Source organism: Tetrao urogallus (assembly GCF_951394365.1).
Source record: "Tetrao urogallus genome assembly, chromosome: 6".
Classification (NCBI taxonomy): domain Eukaryota; kingdom Metazoa; phylum Chordata; class Aves; order Galliformes; family Phasianidae; genus Tetrao; species Tetrao urogallus.
Genome location: NC_136819.1, coordinates 26,562,200 through 26,589,869, shown reverse-complemented (window position 1 = coordinate 26,589,869; position 27,670 = coordinate 26,562,200). Strand labels below are relative to the sequence as shown.

At 37.3% G+C, this 27,670-nt stretch overlaps 1 protein-coding gene across 1 annotated transcript; it reads left to right on the top strand.

Annotated features, from left to right (window-relative positions):
* Positions 1 to 1,207: 1,207 nt before the first annotated feature.
* On the top strand, positions 1,208 to 27,670 carry RBM25 (RNA binding motif protein 25; the record flags this gene model as incomplete). The annotated part of the gene is made up of 17 exons (XM_079537447.1): positions 1,208 to 1,219; positions 2,597 to 2,717; positions 5,816 to 5,865; positions 6,857 to 7,031; positions 8,371 to 8,531; positions 11,630 to 11,812; positions 14,305 to 14,388; positions 17,935 to 18,221; positions 19,104 to 19,302; positions 19,599 to 19,688; positions 20,880 to 20,953; positions 21,651 to 21,801; positions 22,108 to 22,432; positions 23,405 to 23,679; positions 24,610 to 24,708; positions 26,911 to 26,958; positions 27,578 to 27,670. The coding sequence occupies 17 exons, from the start codon at positions 1,208 to 1,210 to the stop codon at positions 27,668 to 27,670; spliced, it is 2,427 nt and encodes an 808-aa protein (XP_079393573.1).

The following is a 27,670-nucleotide window of genomic DNA, read 5'->3' as shown; positions in this document are numbered from 1 at the left end:
GTGTCTTCAATGAGCAGTTTTAAGTCTTGGTTCTCACTGAGTCACAAAGTTTTTCTAATGGAATCTGAACTAAGTTGTTTTGTCTGCTGATTTCACGTTAGTGGGTACATAACGGTAGCAGGAAACGGGCCAAGGTTTTCTCTGCATCAGTGTCCCAGGCAGCAGAGGTGCTAGCAGTGGATCATGCAAGATTTAAGGCAGTAGCAGAGTGCCTTGCTAGCTGTTGTCAAAATAACCATACAGATATTGGGGGAAAAAGAGTGCTTCAAGTAAAATGAAACCCTGCAGACAATTGTATGTTTCGCATCCACCTGACTAGGTGACTGAAAGACTACATTTGATCTCTGCTTGCTGCTGTTACTTTTGTGTAGTAATAATTACTTGTCTGACTCTTTGCTTTTTGATTTCAGTAAAAACTTGAAGAAAAAGCCCTCTGCCTGTGCTCATGTGAGATGTCCATTAAGCTCAGTACATTTCAGCACTTCTTAATTCAAAGAACTTTTTCACTTCTTATTCCCTAGGCTTTTTTATGCTTCCCTAAAATGGTGTCTTAAATAAAGTGTTTATTAGAGCAAGAAGAGGGACTGCACCTACTGGCAGCTTGGAAAATTCCTTTCTCAGTTATTTTTGTTTAACAGACCTCTCATTTATGTCCTGTGGACCTCAAATTGCATAACTTTACTGCGGCCACTTTGGAACGTCTGACCAGCAAGATAATTACTCTGGCATCCTGTTCCAAAGCTGCTTTGAATTTTTGTCTAGTTCCCTATCAACTGAAATATAGATAAGGACTAAGGACAAGGATAGGCCTTGAAGATCCTAATTTCCTGCCTTTCTGGGACTCTTGACAGATTTTGCTGTTTTATTTGCTGTTCTTGTTGAAACAGCATAGTGTAGTGATACAAAGATGAATAGTATGGGAGTTCTAGAGTGTTCCATGCCATCCAAGCTTCACATTATAGAGGAGAACCTGCTGGCACGTAGACTCTTCAGTCTATAAACAACGTTTTCACATTGTATGGAATGTGGAGGAAAGATTTGCCATCTTGTTTCTTACCTTCTCGTACCATCTTAGAGACCTTGTGTAAAAGGAGTGTGTCTTTTCTCTTGGTGTGATGTGGATGAATGCTTTCTGGGGCCAATTAATGAATGCAGTCATTGCAAACCTCTTGTGACTGAAGCAATACATCTTCAGGCAAATTGCGCTATGGGGTCCCAGGTGTGCTCTTTTAATTGCATCTGCTATTATGGTAAAGTACTGATACTAGCTCTTACTTCTACTATTTAAGATTATCATTAGGTACTTGTTCTTGTACACGTGTGAAGTCACATTTGTATCTAGCAAACTCATCTCCTGTTTTGTGTTCAGTGGTAGGAAACCAGGTATGCATCATCCCATCTGCAGATCTGCTTTAGTTATCAGCATTTTGTTCATTGTAATTCTTGTTCTCAAGGCCTTCTGTCATGGTTTTGACTTGCATTTGCCTGTTTGGAATACAAACTGCACTGCAGGCTACAGTACTGCTCAGTCTTTTAGGAAACATAGATGTGTACATGGGAAGCTCGCTGGGCTCTTATCTGCTACTCTTCATGACTTCTGTGTATATAATCCAGGGCATTTGAAGTTTCAGAGCTTCCTCAGCATGGTATGGATGTCCCTATGTGCTCACGACAAAATACAGGCATGAGAAGTTACTGCTGAGTAATTTAGTGTGTTTTAACAAGGGTAGCGACAGAGATTTAAACTGTATGACCAGCTGTGGGTGTCGGCAACCAGTGCTTCTTTTGGTCTTCAGGAGTGAAAGCCAAGACTTAACTGTGTAAGGTTGCTGGTTAAATACTGGAAGCGAGAGCATTGGTTTTGCTAAGAGTGATCTTGCCTCTTATTGGGTGGTGTCTGTTGTGGGGTCAGTAATATCTGTGTAACAGTAACTGTCTGAGTAGAAAAACAATGTTAAATGTTGTATTCTCTATGATAGCACATTGGCCCTCGGCTCCCAGGCTGTCCTCCATGATGAATTCTAAAAGGTCTGTGAGCTGGGAAGTTAAAAATAGATCAGAGGACCTTCTTCCAAGCATTTAACTGCCTCCATTCTGGAGCCTGGGGTTTTCTCCAGTGTCTGTGTTGTTACCTTCAATTCCTGTCGGTGCTGTGCCTGAGGATTCCCCAGTTCTTTCTATGAAATTGTGCTGTGGTTGTATTGTGTATGATCGTTTCTTGTTCTGGAGAACTACTTGCCTTATTGAAGAGGGCATTCCAAGCTTGCTTCTGCTTTTAGATATTGCAAAGAAAAAAAGCTTCATTTTGAAGAAACAGCATGCATGCCATTAAATGCTGTTTAGTTCACATTCTTTGTAAAACATTGGTATGAAGAGGCACATAATGGTTCTGGTGTTTTTTTTTCAGTGCTTTTTTGTTGGTAAAGAATACTTGTATTAGAGGAAACTTTTCCCTAACTTATTGTTAAAAATAGATTTAATTTGTAGGTGAATGTCCATATAATGCTCGAAAGTCATTAGATATGTATCGTTTGTACTGCTTTTGTGATTTATCTTGACCAACTAATACAATTTTCCTTTGCTGTCCTTTTGGCAGATTGCTTCTGTAAGAATGTCTTTCCCACCTCATTTGAATCGCCCTCCAATGGGAATCCCAACTCTTCCCCCTGGGATTCCACCTCCACAGTTTCCTGGCTTTCCTCCACCTGTGCCTCCTGGTAAGTTGGTAGTATATGAAGCTGTTGCAGAAAGAAATTCCTGTTTGTTATAAGCTGCTATTTTCCAGAAGTTACTGTGTTTAATTGTATTTCAGTAACATTGATTTGTGTGCATTGCAATCGTGTCTCTAGTTTAGCTACACAACGTGGCAGGTGCACAAACTCTGTTTGGTCTGCACTGTCTGCTTACTTCTGACCAGAAATCAATCTGATAGATGTAATACCAGTTTTACTGGTATTTTACTGTTCTTTTGTTTAAACCTGAAGCTAGATTGTCATTTTTTTAGGTGTTTTAAGAGTCACTTCTTCGGCAGTGTGCAGGTTTTGACTACTTTCAAATAAGCCATTGTAATAGCTTTTGGAAGCACTTGTCTACACCAAATATGCACAGTGTGAAAATATAGGAATTACTTTCAGAGAAGCTTCACCTTCTTACGTTGTTTTCTGTTTTTTTTTCCTCATAAATCCATCTCAGAAATATCATTTCTTTGTGTTCTCTTCTTACATACTTTCTTCCACACATCTTGCTATCTTAGTTGTGTTGCTCATTCCTTAGAATCTTCCCAAGACTAATTCTATTTTTTTTTTTCCTTCTTCATCCTCAAGGTCAGTTTTTCCTTTTTGTGAGTGTGTTTGTTGAAACTTCAATTTATGATCTGGGACCACCTTTTAATTTTTTCTATATGTTGCCAACAGTGTCAGGAGTCTGGACGGGGGGTGTAGAGAGGAATACTTCAGAGAATTATCCCTTTAAAATTCATAACAGAAGGGCAACAGAAAATAATTTCTGTCTGTATGGTCTTGAGCTGTGTTGTGTACAAGTTTCTAGACAATAAAGGCTTTCAAAAACCTGGCTGGATGCAGAGATGGTTTGTGCACGCTCATTCATTGTGCTAGGCCTTACTAATGGTTGGTTCTTTTTTTTTCTTCTTTCTCTTATATCCATGAGATTCTGTTTTTTGCTAAAGGTAGAGTTGTTGATTAGTCAGCATCAAAGACTTCAGGCTGAATTTTAAAACGGTACCTCTTATCTTTATTAGTTTTGATTTATGTAGTTTTGTATGAAAAAACAGATGCTTTTAAAAACAGCTTTCTGAAAAATATTTTACATTTCTGTTCTAAACACTTGCTTCTTAACATACACAGTTTATGCACAATTTTTATGCAGTTGCTATTTGAATTTTTATAAAAATTGTCTTGTTTTCAGTACTAATAATCCAAATAGACTGTGAATTGGAGGAGCCTGGTTTTAGGAGGGAGCTTAATTTTTTCTCTTTGCAGTAGAAGTATGACTTTACTTACCTGTTGAGTTAGCATCATAGAAACACAGAATGGCCTGGGTTGAAAAGGGCCACAATGATCATCCAGTTTCAACCCCCCTGCTATGTGCAGGGTTGCCAACCACCAGACCAGGCTGCCCAGAGCCACATCCAGCCTGGTCTCAAATGCCTCCAGGGATGGGGCATCCACAACCTCCTTGGGCAACCTGTTCCAGTGCATCCCCACCTCTGTGTGAAAAACTTCCTCCTAAACCTCTTCTGCCTCTTAAAAGATATGGACTTAATTTCTCAGCCTAAGTGTATGAATAGAGTTGAAAATGCCACAGTGACCTTTTGGAAGTCTACTCTAAAGTTATTCCATGTGTAAAATTGCAATTAAAATACGTTTAATTAATTAAATAATTAATTAAAATAGGTTGCTAAGTGCTCAGCAACAAAAAAAAAATTAATTATCCAACTGTAAAAATAAGTCTGCTAGAACAGTGTGCTTTGTGCAAAAATGAAGGCGGGAAGAGTGTTTTGCATTTCCACTCGCATTTCCATCTTGAAATGTGAAAGACTCAAAAGGGAGGTGATTTAGTATTTCTTGTCTTCTGTGAAAATCAGGTACAAGTTATAAAGCTTAAATGTCTTTCCATAGATAAGAAACGTTCTGTGAGGTCACATCAGCAGGCCATATGGCCTGATATTTTGTCTGAGCTGTGGGAATAGGTGGTGATATTTAGACATATGTGTGCACCCGTCTGCTTTTCATGTCTGAAACTGAAGTCTCCACAACTGATAAATTGAGGATGCTAGAGTGTCATCTTTTTGCACTTCCTTTATCTGCTTCTGGTCTCAACCATTCTTGAGCATTTTTATGCTTTTTGAACATGTTAATACTGTCTTGACTGTCACCTCTTGTTCCAAATTCCAGCAGGTCATTACCAGCTGTGTAAAAGTGCTACTTCCTTATTATGTCTGTTGTTAAACCCCCTGTCCTCCTGAATTGTGAGCATTTAGCAAATGGCATTTTTTGGTCTTTCTCATCATGTTCCATGCAAGCCTTTACATTTGGAGTATCTCAGAGAGTAAATTCTTTCCTTGCCAAGAAGCTGCTTCAAAACTCAAGTCAGGTATTTGCTCTTCTCTGAGCAGTTGGTATGTAAAGGTAAACAGCATTTATTATGACTAGGTATTAGCTAAGATGATAGTGCTTAAAGCCATCGGTGAGTATTGTGGGGGATAGAAGGATATTGCATATAACTTCACACTATTAAATAGTGGTGTTAATTAGAATTTAAAGGACTTAAGCTCAATAATTAATAAGATAGTGTGCTTCTGAATTGTTTTTTTTTTGTTTGTTTTTTTTTTAATGCAACCTTTATTAAGCTATGTCATAAACAATAAAGAATGCCAGCAGGCTTCATGCTATTGAACCTCAGCCCCAAACAGTATGAAGTATTGATTAGGTTGTTGGAACTGAGCAAGTAAGGAATGAGATTACTTTTGGACTTAGGATGCTTTGTTGTCTATAGAATTCTCAACCTCATTAATCTTCTAGAGCAATACTGCTGTTTGAATATGCTTTTAAAATATGTTTGTTTGTGAAGAACGAGGCCAAAATGAGAATGTGTTAAAAGTGGTCAGGACATTCATGTTCTGCAAGTGTGCAAAGGCAGTGCTTGAGTGCTTAAGGAATTACTGGTAATCAATACTCTAAAACTCTCACGTCACCAAAATTGCTGTCTGTTTTAGTAATCATGACTGCAAGCTATTCATCTGTGTTTATCAGTATTCTTAACTGGACAGATTAATATTATGTCTTGTCTTTCCCAGGGACCCCCATGATTCCTGTTCCAATGGGCATTATGGCTCCTGCTCCAACTGTAAGTGTTACATTAGGATGAGTTTCATGCATAGATTTCAACAAGTCTTTTTTGTCTTCTGAACTATTTCATTAAAAAGACATACTGCAAAAGGAAGTTTTTAATCTTTATTTCAATTATTGTGCTAATTAAAGTATAAAAGCTATTTATTGACCTGTAGGTGAATTAGCATTTTAGTGATTTTGCATAAGAAATCTCCCCAAAATACTGATTATTTTTTTTTATATAGTTTGCATTATCTGTTGGAGAAAGATATGTTTGTGGTAACCAGTGGTGTTCAGCAGAAAAATGCTGGAACAAATACGTAGTTCACTTTCCTGATAACATTATTGAAGCTGACACATTTAGAAGGACTTTTGAGAGGAGAAGCTCAGTGCCTATCTAATCTTACTTTAGTGGAAGATGTGCAGCAGTTTGGAACAGATGTTTGTGTCTGTCTCTGTACAGTTTGTTCTGCAAGTAGTTGCTACTTAACTGAAAGCAACTGGCTATGAGCTGTGTACCTTCCAACTAAACAAGTAGTGTTTATTTGCTCTGAAAGCTTTTAAGACCTGTCACATGTCCACTGAAGCCTTTTGAGACTTAAATCAGAGTTACTGTTATGCTTGCAGCTTTTTTTTTTTTAAGCATCCAGCACACTGTTAGGTACAGTGCTTCAACTTCCAGTGACTCATGTCACAAATGAGTAATGTGTAAAACAAATGATGTTTAATATTACTGTATGCTCACCGTGCATACTGTAACTTCCAGTAGCCATGTTCAGCTGTACCTTTTTTCTGTCTATCAAAAAATGACATTCTCTTGATGTTGTATGAATATTGAAACATGTAGTGTTTATTGTTTACTCGCTGTAAACTTAACCAAGGGTCATATAAAGGGAGAATTTTCAAATTCATGTCTGTCCTGTTTTGTTTTTAAAAATTTAAATAAGGGCGGGGGGGACAAAAACAACAGCAGTGCTTTATTTTATATTCTCTCCTCCTCTTCCTAGGTATTAGTTCCTACCACAGTGTCTATGGTTGGAAAACACTTAGGAGTGAGGAAAGATCACCCTGGCTTAAAGAACAAAGAAAATGATGAAAACAGCGGTCCCACAACCACCGTTTTTGTGGGCAACATTTCTGAGAAGGCCTCGGACATGCTCATACGGCAGCTTCTAGCAGTAAGTGCGGTGGGCTGCCTGCTGATTTAATCCCTGGCTAATAAATAAAGTTGTGAGTAGTGAAGTTGAAACTAAACACAGAGTTGGTCATACTCACTGGATTAGCAGTTTAGTGGGTTTGACATTATAGCTGGTAAATAAGGGAAGAGTAATTTTTTTTAGCTGTGTCAGTGAATATAGACATGGCTTGTTTTTAGTAGAGCTTATTCTTTTCACTTATCTTTGTGTGCACCAAGTGTTAATTTTTTTTTTTATGTTTCAAACAAAATACTCAAACATATCTTTAATATCTTTAATGCAGAAATGTGGCTTGGTTTTGAGTTGGAAGAGAGTGCAAGGAGCATCTGGAAAACTTCAAGGTAATGTTCACGCTTTTCGAGATCTCTGATCAAAGTAATGTTTTTATTACTTGGCAGATTTTGAAATGTTTGACATGCTGTTATTTTAATAGTTATTGTATTTAATGTCTTAAAACAATATTGAACTGTTAAATGCTTCCTCATATAGAGTTAGAGTTTTCTGTCCTTGAAATCAATGCAGAGGAAAAAAAAAAAACAAAATTGTGAAAGGTTAAATGTAAAACTATATTTGAGGGGACGGTGTTCACTTTTCTGAGACTAAATCAGGTGTTTATAGAGCATCTGAGAGATAGTTACCAGCCCTCACTTAAGCTCCAGGGGAGTGGATTTGCAGTGTTATTAGTAGTCATTTCCATCACTGTGTATCATCCTTAACCTCCTTAACAGGAAGCTTTCCTTATTAAAAGTTTTTCGTCCCTATCCCCAGATTGTACTGATTTTTTTTTTTTTCCCTATAATTTTTGTCCATTGGATGTATGAACAATTAGGGCTATTCTTCTGTTAATGTTTTCCGACATTTTTCTATTTTAATATTTCTTATAATTTAATATTATAATAATATATAACAATTGTTTTTTCATCTCTCATATATGATTATTTAATTTTCACAATGTTTTTTTCCCTCACAACTTTCTGTAACTGTTGTGAAATGCTCTGGATTAATGCTGTACTGTTGAATGATGTCCTTGATCTTCAGATAGTTGCAAATCTGAGATGTCTCTTTGTATAGGCTACATTTATTAGCTAAGATCATTTTAAATGCTTTACAAACCATAGTGTTGTGCGTTGCTTTGACTTAATTCATGAGGCTATTCCTTATATCAAAAGTTAATGCAATTAATTATCTTTCCGTATCTTTGTTTTAAGTAGAGGAGTATCTATGTTCATAGTTTGATTCAAAACATAATACTTGTTTGTTTAAACAAAGATAATTGCCTATAGAGCTTTAACACCTTTGCTTCTCATTTTAATCATCCATTTCAGCCTTTGGATTTTGTGAATACAAAGAACCTGAATCCACACTACGGGCACTGAGACTACTCCATGACCTCCAGATAGGAGAGAAGAAACTACTAGTAAAAGTTGATGCAAAGACAAAGGCTCAGCTAGATGAATGGAAAGCAAAGAAAAAGGCCTCTAATGGGGTGTGTATATTATATATGACATATATTATTTTGACAGGAGGGCAATGTAATGTGCTTTTTAGATCAGGCTGTAAGCTGGTCTGCTAGTTTCTTTTCTTGTCTCTGCCACTAATTCACTTTAGGTTTTTGCCAGAATTGAATTAATGAGTATGAAGATGTAATGAAAGGAAATGAAGTGGAAGCCCTTAATTCACAAGTACTCTTGAAAACTTATACCATGTTTACAACAAATGAGTGAATTAACCCACTTAGAGCTGTTTAAAATTTATTACCCCTTTTAGGTGAATTTACACAACACTGTAGATTAACACAAACACAGTTATGTACAAGTTAGCTTTGTTTCACTTTTACAGCCATAGAATCATAAAATATCCTGAGATAGAAGGGACCCGTGAGGATTGAGTCCAACTCCTGACTCTGCACAGGGCAGTCTAAGAATTAAACTGTATATCTACAAGCACTGCCCAAATGCTTCTTTGAGACCGACAACCTTGGCGTCACGAACGCTTGCCCTGGGAGGTTGTTCCGGTGCCTTTTTTGTCCTCCCAGTGTAACAAATTCTTCCTTTCCTAAATTCCAGTCTAAATTTTCCCCAATGCAGTGTTAAACCATTCCCTTTTGTCCTGTCACCAATGCACAAATGAGCACCTCCCTCTATGCTCCCTCTCACGAAGAAAATATAGACAGCAGTGAGGTCATCTGTTAGGCCTCCTGTAAGTTGGAAAAAATCAAATGTCTTCAGTTGAGCCTCTTTGATGATGTCCTGTGATTGCTTCATCACGTTTGTTACCATCCTGTGGACACATTGTACTGTTTTTTTAAACATCTTACGTGCAGTAGCTCGAAAGTACACACAGTACTCAAGGTGAGACTGCACCAATGCCGATTGAATTGGGACAGTCCCTACCTTTGAGCAGCTAGCTGTGCTGTCCCTGGTGCACCTCAGGACATAGTTGGCCCCTTTGGCTGCTAGGGCATATTGTTCATCACAGTTGAAGTTAAATCTGCTCTTAGTTATTTATAAAATGCAACTGAATCTATGGAATGAATTAAAGATTAACTCTAAAGTTCAGCTGTACCATGTGGTTCTGTTGCTTCAGTTTTGTTTAAAAATTCTGAAGTTTATGAACTCCAGATTTGTTACTTTGCCAGAGTTTGCAAACTAACTGTCTGTTCTTTCCCTTTTATTGACAAATTTTCTGGAAGAAGTTAATGAAAAGGAAATAAGTTCATAATTCAGTAGATGATGCAGGTATCAGACAGTGGGCAGTCATCTCTCAAGTTTGTGTGTTAAAATTAATCTTATCTATTTTTAGCTAAAATAATGCATATTGTGTCACAGGTTGTTGAGCTTGCTCTTAACTATCTTGAACTACCATAAAGGCCTTAAGATATTCAGTATTGAGAACAATTACTTTCTGTAAAATGAAATTGAATAGGCTCTTGTTTGGGGAAACTCAAATCACATTAGGAAATGAATTTTTAGAAGGTTTAGGTTTGCTAGTAAAGGTCTGTAAAGTGAATTGCAAACACACAAGTACTTCTAGTTACTTTTAATGAGAATTTTTTATGAAAACTAGACGCATAGTCATCACTTGAAACACTTACTGGTTTTGACTACGTACTCAGTGTATAGTAATAAATGCAGTAAATGCTCAGTAAAGCAGACTACTAGCAAAATGAGTTTTGAATGAAGTAATACATTAGCTGTGAACCTAGATGCACATTTGTTTGCCCTCTTCCATTCAGACTTTCTTCTTTCCTCTTAGCATCACTTGTAATACTAATGGGTTTAAAACATCAGTGAAGCTTTTGTACAATTAATGAATTTCAGTTTCCATGAGCTCCTGTGGGTTTTCGGGGCAGTTGATTTAATAAAGTAGAGAGTGCTATTTGCAGCTTTGAAATTGTATTTTTATGATGATAAGAGTGGGTGCCAGTTTTTTGGAAATGTAGAATTAGTGATACTAGCTCCAAACATCTTTTTCATTGTAGTGCTGTGAAGAAAGACTGAGAATTGCCAAGGAATGTTGATAAAGTATATTTTAATCATACTGCTTGAGGTTCTTTTCATACCATCATTGATACGCAGGTGCTGCATCTTTTCTTCAAAATTTTAAAGAAATCAAACATATACACGAACACAGAATTTCTTCAGGGCACATCAAACAAATCTTCATCTAGTTACCTTCTCTACCTGATCACTTCTGCTTCGACCTTTTCAGTTCCACTCCCTGTTATTGCCTTCTAGCTCTTTTCAGTTTGCTCCTCCTTGGCCTGGCATCTCTTAAATCCAAATGAATCCTCCCTTCCCCCCCTCACTCTTAGCTGCTGCTCTAACAATTCTTTTCTCATTCCATTTACCCCCTGTTGCTTAGTGACACTCAGCTGGAATCTTGCGTGAGATTCCTTTTTAAAAAAAAAAAAGACTGAAGGGATTGAGAGGTGAGCTGTCTTGCTCAGTGTGCAGATTGCTGTTTCACCTTGTCGTATGGAATTTATTAGTTAAATGAATATTGTGTTTGTTCCCTTTAGTCACTAAGGTGGAAAGGGGAAAACGGAAGAGAGGAACTGTGTCAGTTCTGTGGAACTAGTCAGCAATGCTAAGAAAATGTTTGCTGTGCAAGGAATACTTATCTAACAAAGTTTATTCAGTATAATTCTCTGTTAATAACTTGCAACTTTAAAGTTATAGACAGACATTTATATTGCATGGCACCTCAGTAGGCGTTGAGGAACTGATTCTGAAACAGCTTAAAGGTTGTGAAGGAAACAGGGCAGAAGCTTTTGACCATGAGGGGAACAATAATGATTGCCTTTCTATGTGTGCTCTTTTTCCTTAGTCACACACTATCTGTTCTATTTTATTATGCAATCCTATGTGTGCTCTCAACTGTCATTCTGCAAGTAAAACTGTGATCCTTTTATTACTGCTAGTGTGAAAAGATTTGAGTAAAAATAAAGCAGTTAGTTACTACTTGGAGGTTATTCTAGTAAAAACTGTTTAAATTAATGAGATGACAAAAGGTGAACTTCTAAAGTAAAACTAATGTTATTCTCAATTTGTTGATTCCTGTTACCTTGCTATTTTTCCTTAGAATTCCAGACCAGAGACTACAAATGATGATGATGAAGCACTGGATGAGGAAACGAAGAGAAGAGATCAGATAATTAAAGGGGCCATTGATGTCTTAATACGAGAATATTCCAGCGAGCTCAATGCCCCCTCCCAGGAATCTGACTCTCACCCCAGGAAGAAGAAAAAGGAAAAGAAGGAGGACGTATGTGTTTTGATTTTGGACAAAGCAGATTTTTCTTCAACTCACCTTTAAATAATGGCCAAACCTTGTGCAAACGCTTTTAACCTAAACTCATGATGAGAAACCAGATCGAGCATTGATGTCAGCAACAGTTTCATGTTTTATGCTGAAAACTAGTCAGTTATAGAAACTGTCCTTTCAGGATAGTTAAGGAATCTAAGCACCTAAGCTTCTTGGAACAACAGTTTTGAATCTGGGCAGGTTTGAATTGACCTTTCATCCCTCTGAAGGTGGAAATACTGAATTGAGTGCAGTTTAAACTGCATGTGCATGTAGGTTTTTCAGATGAGAACTTTAAAAATAACTGTAAAAACTTTCTGCATACTTTGCATTTCCATTGAATAATGCCAGGGCACTTTTGTAATGTGCAGGGATTTGCTCTGGTAGTTTTTGACAAATTTCTCTCTTTCCTTGTGGTATGCATTCCTTTAGTGTACCTTGATCCAACTTGGTTGCAACTGTTTCTCCACATGTGGACGAACTTCATTAGCTATATATGTGTGATATGTGTGTGCCTCACAAATTTTGGAAGGATCCTTCAGGGATGAAAGGCATATTATAATCTTCCTACTTTACAAAATCACTTTTACACGCATGTGTCAATTTGGCTGGAATTTTTCAGCTGGTTTTACTATATTGTGTAAATGCAAAAAAAATTGTTAAGCAGGAATGAATGTTCTGGTTTTAGACCTGCTTCTGTGAATGAGCTTTTTGTTGGTTTAAAACAAACTCTGGAGAAGAGGGATTAAGAATGAACAAACTCAGACTTAGCTTTTCCAGCCAAATTTCTAACCATGGGAAAATGGAGTCTTACACTTGCCATTCTGCACCTAATATGAAAGATTGGAGAATTGTTTGACCAAGATTTTTACACACTTAAGTCTTCCGTAAAGTACCTATGCCAAAGTCAATAATGCAGTTTCAGATATTTATGGAGTTTAAGTGTGGTGCAAGAAGTAACATCTCCCTCAGGGAGTGAATGTATCTTCCCCATAACATTATTAGCCATGGCTAACCCAAGGCATAAGAGTGCTGAGCTGAGAATTTGTCTTTCTTTTCTCTCCCTTCCTTTGGGAGAAGATGCTTTCTTGGATGAGAATTAACAAATAAGTCACTGTCTAATGCTATCAGCTGTTTTTTGTTAGATGCATTGTTAAAATGTAAATTGTCCTGTGAGTACATTTATATGGCAATGAATAAGGGCAGGTAGTTACATGCTGTAAGAAGGCATCAGTCTTGAAAGAGTCGAGTGCTGAGTATGTCACTGGGACAGAAAGGCACTCTGCTAGTTTTCTGTGAAGTAAAATTTGACCAATCTGAGCTAGTCAAGTGGATAACATATGCTCTTAGCACTTGTGCATTGAAATTTTACCCCATCATTCCTCCCGTATTGGGAAGAAGGAAAAGAAATTTGAAGTTGCCATCATTGGCCTGTGTGGATAGAGGTGGGAGTGAAGAGATGGTCCTAGCTCATTGTTCTCTTGGCCATAAAAGAGAAGAGAAAGGAGGACTGTGGTCTGGTGGGAAAGGGAAGATGGATGCAGATATGTATGTGTGGGGGGTGGGGAAGCTTGCTAGCTTTGGGGCTTTTGTGCCCTGAAGGGCAGGGGTGCGAAGAAAACTCCCACTGATGTTAGAAACTGAGTCTGGTGTCAGTTCTTATGGGTGAAGGCATGTCTGATATGGGGGAGCTGAAAATGTGTGCGGGGAACTGAGAGTGAGTGGAATCTGTTTTTCAATTTCGAGCACGGGGGAACCTCGCTAATTCGCACTACTAGTTAGTAGGTGCAACTTACCAAATTTTGCGAATTAGCGAGTAAGTCAAGACTCGTGCACCACAAATATACTGATTGTATTGGCAAGTGTAGTTTAGTCTTGTTTATGATGTTTTCATAGCATACTAATATCCTGTAGTATACTTGATAATTCAGTGAAGTCTTAATAATACGAGACCTCACTGTCTATTGAAGTAGTTCAGAGAAGGGAGAATTAGCGAGGTTCTTCTGTAATTTTGTTGAATCAAGAAATAAGATCACAGCAATACGATATTGCTTTATAGTACAAACATACAAAACATTGTTTTTCAGAGTAGTATGCAATCTATTTTTAAAAAAAAAAATCTCCGTGGATTTTTCCGCAGATTTTCCGCAGATTTCCAGTGGCCCCACTGATACCTTATCCACTCATCACCAAGGTTCGTTTACATTGTAGGCTTTGACAATGACTGTGTTTACTGCTAGTTGCCAGATTTGTGACTCTTGTCCATCTGATTTTTTTATTTTTATTTTTTTTCACTCATTAACATCAGACTGTCAGGTTTGGTACTGCAGAAGGACTTTATTTATCTCTTACAAGACTGGTTGAAAAATTCTAACCTTCAGCTTTTCTCTTGTTCTCCCATGTCTGTACAAACAGCTCTTAATGCTTCTCCTCCTGTCCCCCTTGTTTTTTAGGAGGATATAAATGCTATAGAAATGGAGGAAGACAAAAGAGACCTGATATCAAGAGAGATCAGTAAATTCAGAGACACACACAAGGTAGTATTCTTGTTTTTGCGCTTAATACAAATTAGAATTTTTCAAAATCCAAAAAGACACTATTATAAAATTTAGCAGTACATTGCAATATCACTTAAGATGATGCTTATATTAGGTTTAATATACATGTAACTCTTTACCAGTCAAAAAAGACAATTACCACGTTAAAGTGGCCCTTGACATCTTTATGCTAAGGCTTTTGATTGCTGCTGATTATTTTTCAGTCTTCTCACTTTAACATGAATAAAGGCAACTTAAGTTTCTTCACATACATTAAGTCAAGATATTTATAGCTAAAGGCTAAATGGGGCTGCAGTATAAGGCATACACTTGAGTGTGTTTCTGTAGGTAGATTTATAACATAATCCAAGATTTTATGAAGAGTTGAAAGTTGAATTAAATTTAAGTCTTTTATTTTAATAGTTCTAAGTTAAGAGTGGGGGAAAGATTAAAAATAGGTCAGTGGTTACCAGACTTACCAAACTTTAGATGCATGGAAGAACTGTAAATTCCCATAAAGCTAATCTATTCATTGACCCCCACCATTATGATAGAGATCATATGGTGACTAATGCAAGATGAAACTCACAGCTTGGAAAGTAACATGGAATAGGATGTAAGTATGAGCTTCTGTTTTTTATTATACTTATGGATGCCCCCTCAGAAAAATATGCAAAGGGGTAACTGGCTTGGAAACGTTTGTGTACATTAAATCCCACCTTAGCTCTCACTTAAGCAAGTTTCCATTAATGCTATCGCATCTGTGAATGTTTCTGCTTTGTAGAATGAAACTTGATATATCATAAAGCACAGCTATGCATGTAATGTTCTTGTTTTAATGTTTAGCTTAAAGTTGATGTTATTTTTCCCCTACGAAACTGGAATGGCCCTTGGTGTAGGGAGATAGCAGTACACTCCTCTTTTGAGCCCATGCTCATGTCTCAAAATATCCTGTAATCAACGTTAATGAAAACTTTGAAGCTACATCAAGGTGAAGTAGTACACCCACTTTACTCAGCTTTACCATGTGAAGCTGGTACCATGTTTTCATGCAACTTAATCTGTGTAAATGCAAGTGACTGCACATTGTTAGATGTATATGCATTCGGTTTTTCACTTGATCAGAGTTGTTAGCAGTGAACATGTGGGGAAAAATTCTACAAGAAATCACCTGAGAAGCTCAGCAATTCAGCGTGAAACTGATTCACAGTGGAACTTTGGTAGAACTGCGTTCAATTCCAAGCCCCAACAAGCCACTGTTATTAAGATACAAACAAGTAATATGCTTAACAAAAACAAGACCAAACAAACAAACAAACAAAAGTGCTTTATTGTTCCAGATGCTTTCGGGCATATTCTGCCTTTAATCTTTATTACTAGGGGGCTATTCTTGTTACTTAACATCAAAGTCCAACTGAAAATAGTCACTGTATATATTGGATACCTTTAAAAGGGGCTGTTGAAACTTTAGCAGCTGGTTAGTGAGCACAGTGAACCTTTGCATGTTTTTGGTATGAGTTTATAAAACAATAACCATAGACTGTCAGGGTATCAGGATTGCAGGGGGCGTCCATTTACAGCACGGACGAGTCTGAAGAGAGCTCAAGGTAAGATTTATAATTTTTCTACCTGTTCATTTCTGTTCATTACTTCAAAATATCAGATACCGTTCCCATCCCGTTACCCTTTAAGATCCTCTTGTTTAGGCTGATAGAAGTTGAGGTCAGATTTAGATTGTGAAGTAGGCTGATTTTTTTTTTTTAATTGGATTTTAAGGAAGCAGACCTACATAATGGGTTTTCATATACAAGGCTGTGTGTTTGCACATGTGTAAATGTTATTTTTAAGTTTAAAAAAAAAAAAAAAAAAAAAAGAATTTTTTTCACCACAAAGTTTGAGTGGCAAAAAAGCAGTTCTACAAAAGAAATTTCTATTGGAACATCTAAGATAACCTGTAAGTATCAACAACTTCAGTATATAAACTTTTTTAAAAGTATATGAAATTTGAGGTAAGTTGGATTTTTAGAAGTTGGCAGCCTAGTTTAGCATCTGACTAGACTGAGGTTTAATACTGTAAAGCTCCTGTAAAGTATGGTCCTTTAGAAATTTATTTTCAGCCCCATGTATCTCGTAGAATCCAAGTTTTGTTTTTCATACCAGTTTTCTACCTATTTCCTACCATTTTTAGTCCCTTTTTCCTTTTGTGATTTTAATGTATCCAATATTGGTTTGCCTGTATTTGTGCTATCGATGCAGAGTAGTTTCACTGGATACATTAATCACTAGTGAATTAGCTTTATTTCTGTAATCCTTTGTTGGTTCTCTGGTCCCCGTGCCTATGGCAGAAGAGCATTTATCAGGTAAGATTGCTTTTTAAAGTTGTCTTACATGCTTTGTTTAAAAGAAAAGAAAACAAAAACAAAAACAAAAACAGAATGCTGTTTGATTGTTCCAGTTTTTAATTTCATTTCAGTGATGGTAAACGTGGAGCCAAAGGGGATAAACATGTTTATTCTGCTCAATATTTTTTCAAAAAAAAGAAAAAAGTGGTATTCTGGCATCTGTCAGGTTGAAATTTGGTATACTTGGTTGTTATTTGGTATATTTGTGAACCGTGTACTTGCTCTTCCTCCCAGAAACATAGCTTGTAGGCAAGGTTAATCCAGTGTTGGCGGTCCATGTCCTAGCACAGCATCTGTAAGTTAACACATAACAATTGCTTCCAAGGATGGATTTATCTATCATTCTGTTGATGTATTTTCTATTGTCTTATAGGAATTCTGGTCATAGGAACTGTTTCTAATTGAGATTTTAAAAATGGCAATTTTGCACAATTTTTAGTAAAACTGTAGCAGGTAACCCTTTAGTTTCTGTGTTTCAAAAGAGCTATTTCCAACCTTTTTTTTTTTTTTTTTTTTTTTTAACTCTCTCCATATTGCAGTGAAGTTAAGGATTCCATTCTGCAGAGTCCAATTTTTACCAATGAACTGTTAGATTTTTTTAGGGAGGTGAAAGGTTGCAGCTCTCTTCATTGTTAAACCACATGCACCATGTGTAAGTGGAAAAATTTCTTTACCCAACTTTTCATATAGGGTTGCAAGAGACTTCTTGCAAAACAGTGTCCCAGTAAGCATTCCACTGAAATATATTCTTGTTGAACAGGATTAAATTTTGTTAGCTAGAAGTTCACTTTGCTTGTACCCAAGTGGCTTATAGGACCAATGGAATCTGTGGCCCATTTGAATTATGACAACTGCACACTGTGTATGTGCAGTTTAGTCAGCTTATTGAGGCCAGCCCGGCTCTGCTAAGGTTGGAGATTGCTGGTCTGTGTAGATCTATGCTTTTGCACGAAATCTAGTCTTGTGATTGCTGCATTTTGATTTTATACTTATGAGTTCCAAAAATACCCACCAAACCCTCTTTAATATTTTAAAATCAGTGGCGGTTTTGGTATCTCCATTACCAGCCTTGTGTGTTGCGTCGGGAAGGTCTGGTTCCTATAACTACAAAATTAACTATGTAAGTTCTCTTGTTGGTTTTTAGAAACTGGAGGAGGAAAAAGGCAAAAAGGAGAAAGAAAGACAGGAAATTGAAAAAGAACGCAGAGAAAGAGAAAGGGAACGGGAGCGTGAACGAGAAAGGAGAGAGCGTGAAAGAGAAAGGGAACGGGAGCGTGAACGAGAGAAGGAAAAGGAACGGGAGCGTGAACGGGAGCGAGATAGGGATCGTGACCGAACTAAAGACCGAGACAGAGACCGAGAACGGGACAGAGATCGGGACAGAGATCGTGAAAGAAGTTCGGATCGCAACAAGGATCGGAGCAGATCAAGGTAGTACACTTAAGGTTGCTGTCTGTTTCAGTTATTTCTAGTGTTCTCTGAGTCTCTAGTTCAGCCCAGAAGCTGCCGTTCAAAATAAGAATGGCCCTTTTGGATGAATGAATGAAAAAAAGGAAATTGAAATTTTAGAGAAGATTCTATCTACACTAATCAGAAGAGTACTTGGTTTCCTGCACAACGTAGGAACATAAGGACTGTAGTAAGCAGCCATCATCCAATCATGACTGAAGTATACAGGTTTAATCGAGAGTCTTTATTTTTTCATGAGTAATTTTGTTTGTCCTTGAAGTGTTCTGATGTCTTCACCATCCTTTGCTTTAAATATTTTCATCTTCTTTGCATATGTGGATGTTTGTTTTTTTTTAAAGCAAGAGAATGACTTTTCCAGTCTTAAACTATGACTCATAATGTCAGTCTCTATGCGCTACCATTTTCATCTGCACCATGGGAGAAATAGCAGTTACACTTTACATTTTCTTGTAAGCGGGGCTTATGTTATCTGTAAGCCATGGAAATGTGAAGGATTTATTAAGCATACCTTTTGGTGTGGCATTTTTAGCTGTCACTTGTTTATAGAGAACTACAAACATAATCTAATAAATGAGTTGCTATGTGCTTACGCTTGATTTCTGTAGATATTCCTATTAAATAGTTGCAGTGCTCAAACAACTACTTACATATATTCAAGAACTGTTTATCTCAAAGTCCTGATTTATGCCCACTGCTGTATTGGCTTATCATCCTGTATAATTGCACAAGAAAGACAACTTGCAAGATGGTGTAAGTAGTGCATTATACACTTAAAAGTACATCATTTCATTGAATGGACGAGAAGGGCTCTGTACATAAAGTTGGACTTCTTGCTTCCTTCAGAGAAAAAAGCAGAGACAGGGAAAGAGAACGAGAGCGTGAAAGAGAACGGGAGAGAGAACGGGAGAGAGAACGGGAACGAGAACGGGAACGAGAACGAGAAAAGGATAAAAAGAGAGACAGAGAAGAAGATGAAGAAGATGCCTATGAACGCCGAAAGTTAGAGAGGAAACTGCGGGAAAAGGAAGCTGCGTATCAAGAGGCAAGTTGGAACTTCTTAGATTCCTTATTTACTTCTGGGTTCTAGTAACTGTTTTTCTACAAAATATGCTATTTCTTCTCTCTCTCCTTTTCTGAATATACTTTTAATCTTTTGACAGTGTGAATTGGGGCAGAGTATTTCGGTCAGTCAGAAGAACATTGGATTCTTTGTTCCGAAGTCTTAAACCATAACTAACTATGCTTAATTTTAATGTGTTTCTAAACAATAATATAGTTATCTTAAAAGTAGTTCTGCTTTTAATTTGCTTGAGTCTGAATTGTATGCTTCTGTTGTAGCGTCTTAAAAACTGGGAAATCAGAGAGAGGAAGAAAAGTCGAGAATATGAAAAAGAGGCTGAAAGAGAAGAAGAAAGAAGGAGGGAAATGGTAAGGCTTAGTTCTACCTGTGACTTTTTTCCCCTTGTTCTTTGTGTCCATCTTGGAAAGGAATGTTTTCTTGCAATCTTTATGCAGTGTTAGTGCTTTCATTCTGTATATGCGTGTGTACAAAAATTTGAGTTAATAGACATGAAAAAGATGTCGAATAAAAGCAGGATTACTATTGAGAGTCCTGAGTGAGTTGACCTTGTGAACATAAGACATTGAGAAGTAGGCAGCTGTAAAAGCACTGTGGTTTGACCATCGTGCACAACTCTATCTTTAACCTGTATTTTTCATCAGATTTTTTCAAAATATATCTTCTCTATGTTATACCAATGGAACTGGAGCAGCATTTTTGCTTCCAGCCCTCTCACATGCATGAACCTTATGTAATATCTAAGCACTGCTAAATTTCTGTGGTTATTTCATAACTGATGAACTAAAGCCAGTTACCAGTATAACACCTGGAAATGCTGTCTGAAATCACAGCTTTAGAAGGTGGATACTTTCACAGTTTAATAGTTTTCCTTGTTTAAAAAAATTATTTTAAAGAATGATGTTCCTGTTTCACTTCATAATTATCATAATTATCCCAGAAAAGGAGAAAATACAAGAGTAGGAGTAGGTAGGAGGTGGAGTGGGATTTGCTACAAAACAAACTGAAAATGAAAAGTGAGGAAGAATTAAAAAATGAAAGACGTTGTTCTACATGAAATTAAATCCCCTCCCACTCTCAAAAAAAAAAAAAAAAAAAAGGTGGTTGAGAATGGTTTTAACTCCAGTAGGCACTTCAGTCCCATACAGTTTCTTGCTCCCTCCCTTCCAGTGGGAGAACTGGAAAAGTTAAGGTGAAAAAACTCTTGGGGGAAGGTTAAAGCAGTTTAATAGGTAAAACAAAAGCTGCATGAAAGTTGCACAAGCAAGCAAAATAAGAAGTTTAGTGCTTCCTAAAAGCAGGCTAATGTTTAGCATTTCCCAGGGAAACTAGGCCTCATCATGTGTAGCAGTTACTTCAGAAGACAAATGCCGTAACTGAAGGTTTCCCCTTTCTCTTTTCCCCTGGCTTTTATTATGAGCATAATGTTATACAGTATTTCCATTTTCTATTGAAAACTCTTTATTTGAAGCATTGACTTCTAAAAATATTACTAGATTTTAAACCAGAAACAATATTGTTTATGCTTTGATGTCTTGCAGGCAAAAGAAGCTAAACGGTTAAAAGAGTTCTTAGAAGATTATGATGATGACAGAGATGATCCAAAATATTACAGGTATGTCTTTATGTTGATTCCAGGCAAGAAAATATTCACCTACCATTTTAACAAAATTGTGGAGTTTGTTGGCAGAGGTTTATGGAGTTTCATGTTTGAATGATTAAGTGGTGATGTAAGGCACATAAGTGTCCAAATGATTTCAGCATTGCTCAAGTGCTGAAGGGAAAAGGCAAAATCCTTAAGTACTACTTACTGGTGACTGGGAGTAGCTACTCCTTCCTACTACTTAACTTTCAAGTCAGGCACAGCACAGGTCAATGTAAGTACAAAATAAGGTTAGGGCAAGCAGGGAGACAACATGAAGCTTATTTCTAAATAGTTCACTACAAGGAAGCTGTAAATTGTATCAAGAACAAGCATATTAGGGATGAGATTCAGGTTGGGACTAACTGAAGCTTGCATCAGACTAAGATATCAGAACTGGTTCTTGTCACGTACAGCTTTATAAAATCTGGTTATTTTCCTGGAGAGATCAGCAGTCTCATTCTCTGTTTAATGTGATGGGAGGCAAATTTTATACTGGAATGTAGGGATATTTTTTCCTGTTCAAAAAAAAAAAAAAAAAATAGGGGACACAATGTGCTTTTATGCTCTAATTTAAGTGTAGTACATCAGTATCAGGTACTTCTTGCATTGTCATACAAGGCTATAATTGGAATGTTCTTTTAAAGTACAAATTTTGTACCTTTTGTAGGGGTAGTGCTCTTCAGAAGAGACTCCGAGACCGAGAGAAAGAGATGGAAGCAGATGAGCGGGATAGGAAGAGAGAAAAGGAAGAATTAGAAGAAATCAGGCAGCGCCTTCTGGCAGAAGGACACCCAGATCCAGATGCAGAACTTCAGAGGGTGAGTAGCTGTTAGTCCAACAGGGAAAAAAAAACACCTTGATATTAAAATGTGCTTAGTAAACTAAAGATTGAATGATTAATACATGATTCACTTTTTCTTAAAAATAAATAAATTCAAGCAAGCAGTTGAAGACTAGAGATGAAAAATGGTTTCAGATGCATCTCTAGATGGAGTTTGAAAACTAGATTAGCCAGTAATTGTCAATAAAATGGCAATAGTTGTATATATTAATTCTTAACTTACATTTGTTTTTGAACAGTGCTGTTTTTAGAGAGCTTATTTGCTAATTCTGTTTCATTGTAGATGGAGCAGGAGGCTGAGCGCCGTAGGCAGCCACAAATCAAACAAGAGCCAGAGTCTGAGGAAGAAGAGGAGGAAAAAGCAGAAAAAGAAGAAAAAAGAGAAGAACCAGAGGAAGAAGAGGAAGAGCCTGAACAGAAGCCCTGCCTTAAACCAACATTACGACCAATTAGTTCTGCCCCATCTGTTTCTTCTGCTAGTGGAAATGCAACCCCTAACACACCTGGTGATGAATCTCCCTGTGGCATTATTATCCCCCATGAAAATTCACCTGATCAGCAGCAGCCAGAGGAGCATCGGCCCAAAATAGGACTTAGCCTCAAACTAGGTGAGTTTACAGTTTTCTGTTAAAGTTCAAATGGGTTTGCAATGAAGAAGAAGAAAAAAAAAAAAAAAAAAAAAAAAAAAGGCAAGATGACAACATAGTTTTCCAAATACATTGTACATTTTGATGTATTTTGTCAAGCGTTGTTATCCAGATGCTCTGCATGTGGAGTATATATAGATTTTTCTTCTGAAATGTAGAGTGGAGGAAACATCTAGTCTCCTAAAGGATTAGCTCTGAACTGAGATTAGTTATTTTGCTTTGAAGGTTTCTAAGCACCTCTTGTAAAGATCTTTGTTAGTTTTCATTAATGTAAATATATGTTAATTAAGTCTTAGATACTTTCCATATTTATTCACAAAGACCCTTTAAACAAGGAAACTGGAAATGAGATTTTTTTTTTCCCCTCTTAAAGTAGTACAATGAATTGATGACAATTGCAGTTGGAACATAAGCATAGAGTTCCTTAGCTCTTCAGCAATTTCCTAGTGTTCAAAAAACCAAAATATTTTTGTTCAGAGCACCAGAACTAACGTTACGTGTTTTCAAGGTTAGTTCATTTATTATTTTGAACTATAATAATGCTGTAGTTTGAGGTCGCACTAATGTTATAACATGAATAAAGAGCAACTGTGTGCTATTAGTCTAACAGTTCTAATGTTTTTCCTACAATTGGATTTGTAGTTAACTTTTACCTTGTTGCTTTGCCTCTGCCAAGGTTTGAATTCCTGTTACTGTTTCCCTCTCTCAATAAGGGATGCTAATTGGTTTTAGGGTAATAGGGGAGAGCTGCCTATTTTTCTAGAACCTTGAAGAAGCTCAGTTTGAGCTAGACACCTAAATATATGAGCTAGATATCTAAATTTTGAGATTAGACATTTATATAGCACACTGATATTCATCAAAAAATGTGTGAAGAGCAAATTTGGTTTAGTTACAGTCCGTGAATTTGTAATTCTATCTTATGGGTTGCAGGTGCCTGCAATAGTCCTAATCAGCCCAATGCTGTAAAAAGGAAGAAGCTTGCTGTGGATAGTGTTTTCAATAAATTTGATGATGAAGACAGTGATGATGTGCCCCGGAAAAGGAAACTTGTCCCCCTGGATTATGGAGATGAAGATAAAAGCAACATCAAAGGCAGTGTCAATACAGAGGAAAAACGCAAACATATTAAGAGTCTCATTGAGAAGATTCCCACAGCAAAACCAGAGCTCTTTGCATATCCTCTTGACTGGTCAATTGTGGATTCAGTAAGTTAATTTCTTAACCATGCCCCAAAAAGCCTGATTTTTTCCAAGCAAACCTTGGAATTTGAATAGAGGTGTAGCATTCCTAGTACCTCAGGGAATTGAAGCAGCACTGTTAAATGGAATTGAACTTCAATATTCTATTTCTTTTCCATGTTCAGTTCTTTTTCTGAAGTATGACCACTTATTTTTGTTTGGTCTCTTGAGTTGATCACACTCCTGAGTTGTCTAGTAATGTTATGAATGGGGAGAAAAAAGTCTTATAAAGTCTCTGAATGGCTGTCAGAAATACCGATACCCAAATCACTGTGTTCTCAGTTGGTACTTGAACATTTGTTGGTTGCTCTGAGAGTACTGACTCCTATTTATTTCTGTAGAAAGTACAACAGATACCAAAAGCATAAAACACTATTTGATGTAACAAATTCTCAGCTACAAAACACTGTTCTTCAACATAGTCATCAATATTGGATTTGCATTTTCACCAGTGATGATCGAGAGCCTGCGTGCAGCACTTAATAAATAAATAAGTCTATACATAAATCTATAAGTAAATCTATAGCTGAGATAGTCTACATAAATGTTCAGCAAGTATCATTGGGTGCAATTTTTCCTCACTGAGAAATTCAGTTCCACATCTTTGTATCATATGTACTTTCATGTCCTGTGCTATTTTGCCAGACTGCCCCTCTGCTGTCATCTGTTGCATGTCAACAATATATAATGGAATACTGGTGGGAAGGTTCAACCTTTACTGCCATACCACCTACATCCACCTCTGACATTGTGAACCAATAAAATACGAGACATTTGCTTTTGGAGCAGTCATCTTTCACTGAGCTGTTGTTTTGGGTCTTCTGGCTGCCTTTCTGGCAGTAATTTTTCAGGGTAATAAAATTTATGGAAATTATGGTATGATTTTTTTTCTTTCAGACGCTAATGGAACGTCGAATTAGACCATGGATCAACAAGAAAATAATAGAATATATTGGGGAAGAAGAAGCTACACTAGTTGACTTTGTTTGTTCTAAGGTTAGTATCTTCTGGGTCTGTTTGAAGTCTGGATTTTATTGCCAGTTGAAGCTGCAGGAATAGTAGTAGTATCTGTTGCTTGAAGGCAGTCTGTTCTTACCTTCTCTATAATTTATGGTATTGGTGAGCAGAGATGATTGATGTACTTCAGGTTAGTATGTACACTGTTTTACAAGTTATCTCTTTGAATGCTTAAGTTCAATTTGTACATGTCGTATGCTGTTTACATTTAGTACTCTACTCCGTAAGGGCATCTGAAGTAACCAGGTGGCAAAAGCAGTTGTTGTATCTGATAATTTTACCATTTAATTTCAGATAAATATTTAATTTGCCATGAACATTTTTAAGTTTACAGAATTGGATGTGTGTGAATTCAGGGAAAGAGAGTAGGCAGACATCACGTGAGTTTTAAATTAACTTTTTTAAAAAATCTTTTTAGTTACTGTTATTTTTTTGGTAGTAGACAAATATCAAGGTAGCACTAGAAGACATTCTCCCATTCCTCTCGGTCATGTGCGTCATTTGTTTAAACTAAACTCTGCTTAGATTACTCCATCAAATTAAATACTGCTTTCGTGGTATATTCATAAGGGCTTGCCTCAGTTTATGTTTTACTGGCTGCAGGATCAAGTCCAGAGAGTGGTGGTCAATGTTTCAATGTCTGGATGGAGATTGGTGATGAGTGGTGTCCCCTAGGGGTTGGCGCTGAGGCCGATACTCTTTAATAACTTCACTGGTGATGTTGATAGTGGGGTCAGGTGCACCCTCAGCAAGTTTGCTGATGGCACCAAGCTGTGTGGTGTAGTTGGCACACCAGAGGGACCTAGATAGGCTTTCAAGTTGGGCCCAGGTGAACCTCATGAGATTCAACAGATCCAAATCCAAGATTTTGTTCTTGTGTCAAGGCAACCCCCATTACCAGTACAAGCTGGAGGGATGAAAGGATCGAGCGCAGCCCTGCTGAAAAAGGTCTGGGGGTACTGGTGGATGGGAAGCTGAATGTGAGTCAGCAGTATATTCTTGCAGCCCGGAAAGCCAACCGTATCCTGGGCTATATGAAAAGAAGTGTAGCCAGCAGGTCAAGGGAGGTGATGCTGCCCCTTTACTCTGTGCTGGTGAGGCCTCACTTGGAGCACTGTGTCCAGATGTGGAGTCCTTCATAGAGGAGAGATGTGGACCTGTTGGAGTGCGTCCAGAGAAGGACCACAAAAATGATCTGTGGAATGGAACTCATCTCCTGTGAGGACAGGCTGAGAGAACTGGAGCTCTTCAGCCTGAAGAGAGAGCTTGCAAGATAACCTCATAGTGGCCTTTCAGTATCTAAAGGGAGGCTACAGGAAAAAAGGGATTGGACTCTTTAGCAGGGTCTGTGGTAACAGGACAAGGAGAAATGGTTTCAAGCTTAAAGAGAGTACATTAGGTTTAGGTTAGATAGAAGGAAAAAATCTTTTACAGCAAGGGTGGTAAGGCAGTGGAACAGGCCGCCCAGTGATGTGGTTGATGCCCTATCCCTGGAGACTTTAAAGATGAGGCTGGATAAGGTCCTGTGCGGCCTGATCTAGCTGTGCATGGCCCTGTTCATTGCAGGGGGTTGGATTAGGTGGCCTTCAGTGATCCCTTCCAACTCTAAGGATTTTATGCTTAAGAGCTACTGCATGAAGCAAATAGAGTGATTGTTTTGTGGCATGAGTGGTGTATGGTGTAATAGAAAGTGGAAAACAGCAAATATTTGCCAAGTTTAAATTATATTAAAAAGAATGTCATCTTCTAGTTTTGAAGGACAGCTTTATGATTATAGAAAATTGAAATCCTTAAAATACTTCAAGACAGATGGAAAACTGCACTAGAGTGATAGAGCAAATTTTGCTTCACTCTTCCTGCAGAAATTCACTGCTGAAGGAAGAGGAATTTACCAAAGGTGCCAAATAGCCAGCAAATAGAGACTGTTTTGGATCTCTGGAGCGTGCTAGAACTTGTTCCTCAATAACAAGCCATAAACTTGCATTCACTGTAATTAAATCTAATGAACTTTTAAATTTTGCCTTGCTAATGCTAGAAACTAAAACTAGAAACTAATGAATTGGAAACACTGTTGTCTGTGCAAGGTGTTAAAAATTCTTAGGAAGTAGCAATTTTTTTTCCCCTGATACATTCATATAGTTTACTTTGAGTTTTTAGACCAAAAACATTTATTTCTTTCAGGTTATGGCTCACAGTTCACCACAGAGCATACTGGATGACGTTGCCATGGTAAGCAGAAATTGTCTAACTGATGTACCTTCTGCATTGCACAGAAGCTAGTAGTCAGTTGTGTGAATTAGTAGGAATCCGTAACAGAAATATTTGGTGTTCATAGGATGTGCGTACTGTAGTTACATATGAAAGCTGTTTTGATTAAATAGTTTATGCTAGCACAGACATGATATTGTAGTTACAGCCTCTTGGTAGAAAATAGTGAACTCTGCTGAGAAACTCTGTGTATTTGGAAATGTAGAACAAAGGTTCTGTCCCTAGCAGTAGAGGTAAGACTTGACAATAGTAGAACTGTACCAGAAATGTGAACTTCTGTTGACTCTCTTGTAATTACATTTTCTGATTTGTTTTATGGAGAGTCTGTTCCTAATTAATGAGTATATACAAGAGTGTAACAAAGGTCAAGTCAGATCATAAGTGCAGGACAGGCAAAACCCCTGGAAGTTTATCCAGTCCTTCACTCAGTGTTAACTTTGATTATATCACCTCCACTGCATTGGAATTGGGTATTAAGTGATCTTTCTTCTGGCTGCAGATTGTGATATGTCTACTAGAATTAATCATCACTAGAATCCCTAACCTAAAAAATAATGTATAAAATGTGTGTTTCTTACAGGTACTAGATGAAGAAGCTGAAGTTTTCATAGTCAAAATGTGGAGGTTGTTGATATACGAGACAGAAGCCAAGAAGATTGGTCTAGTGAAATAA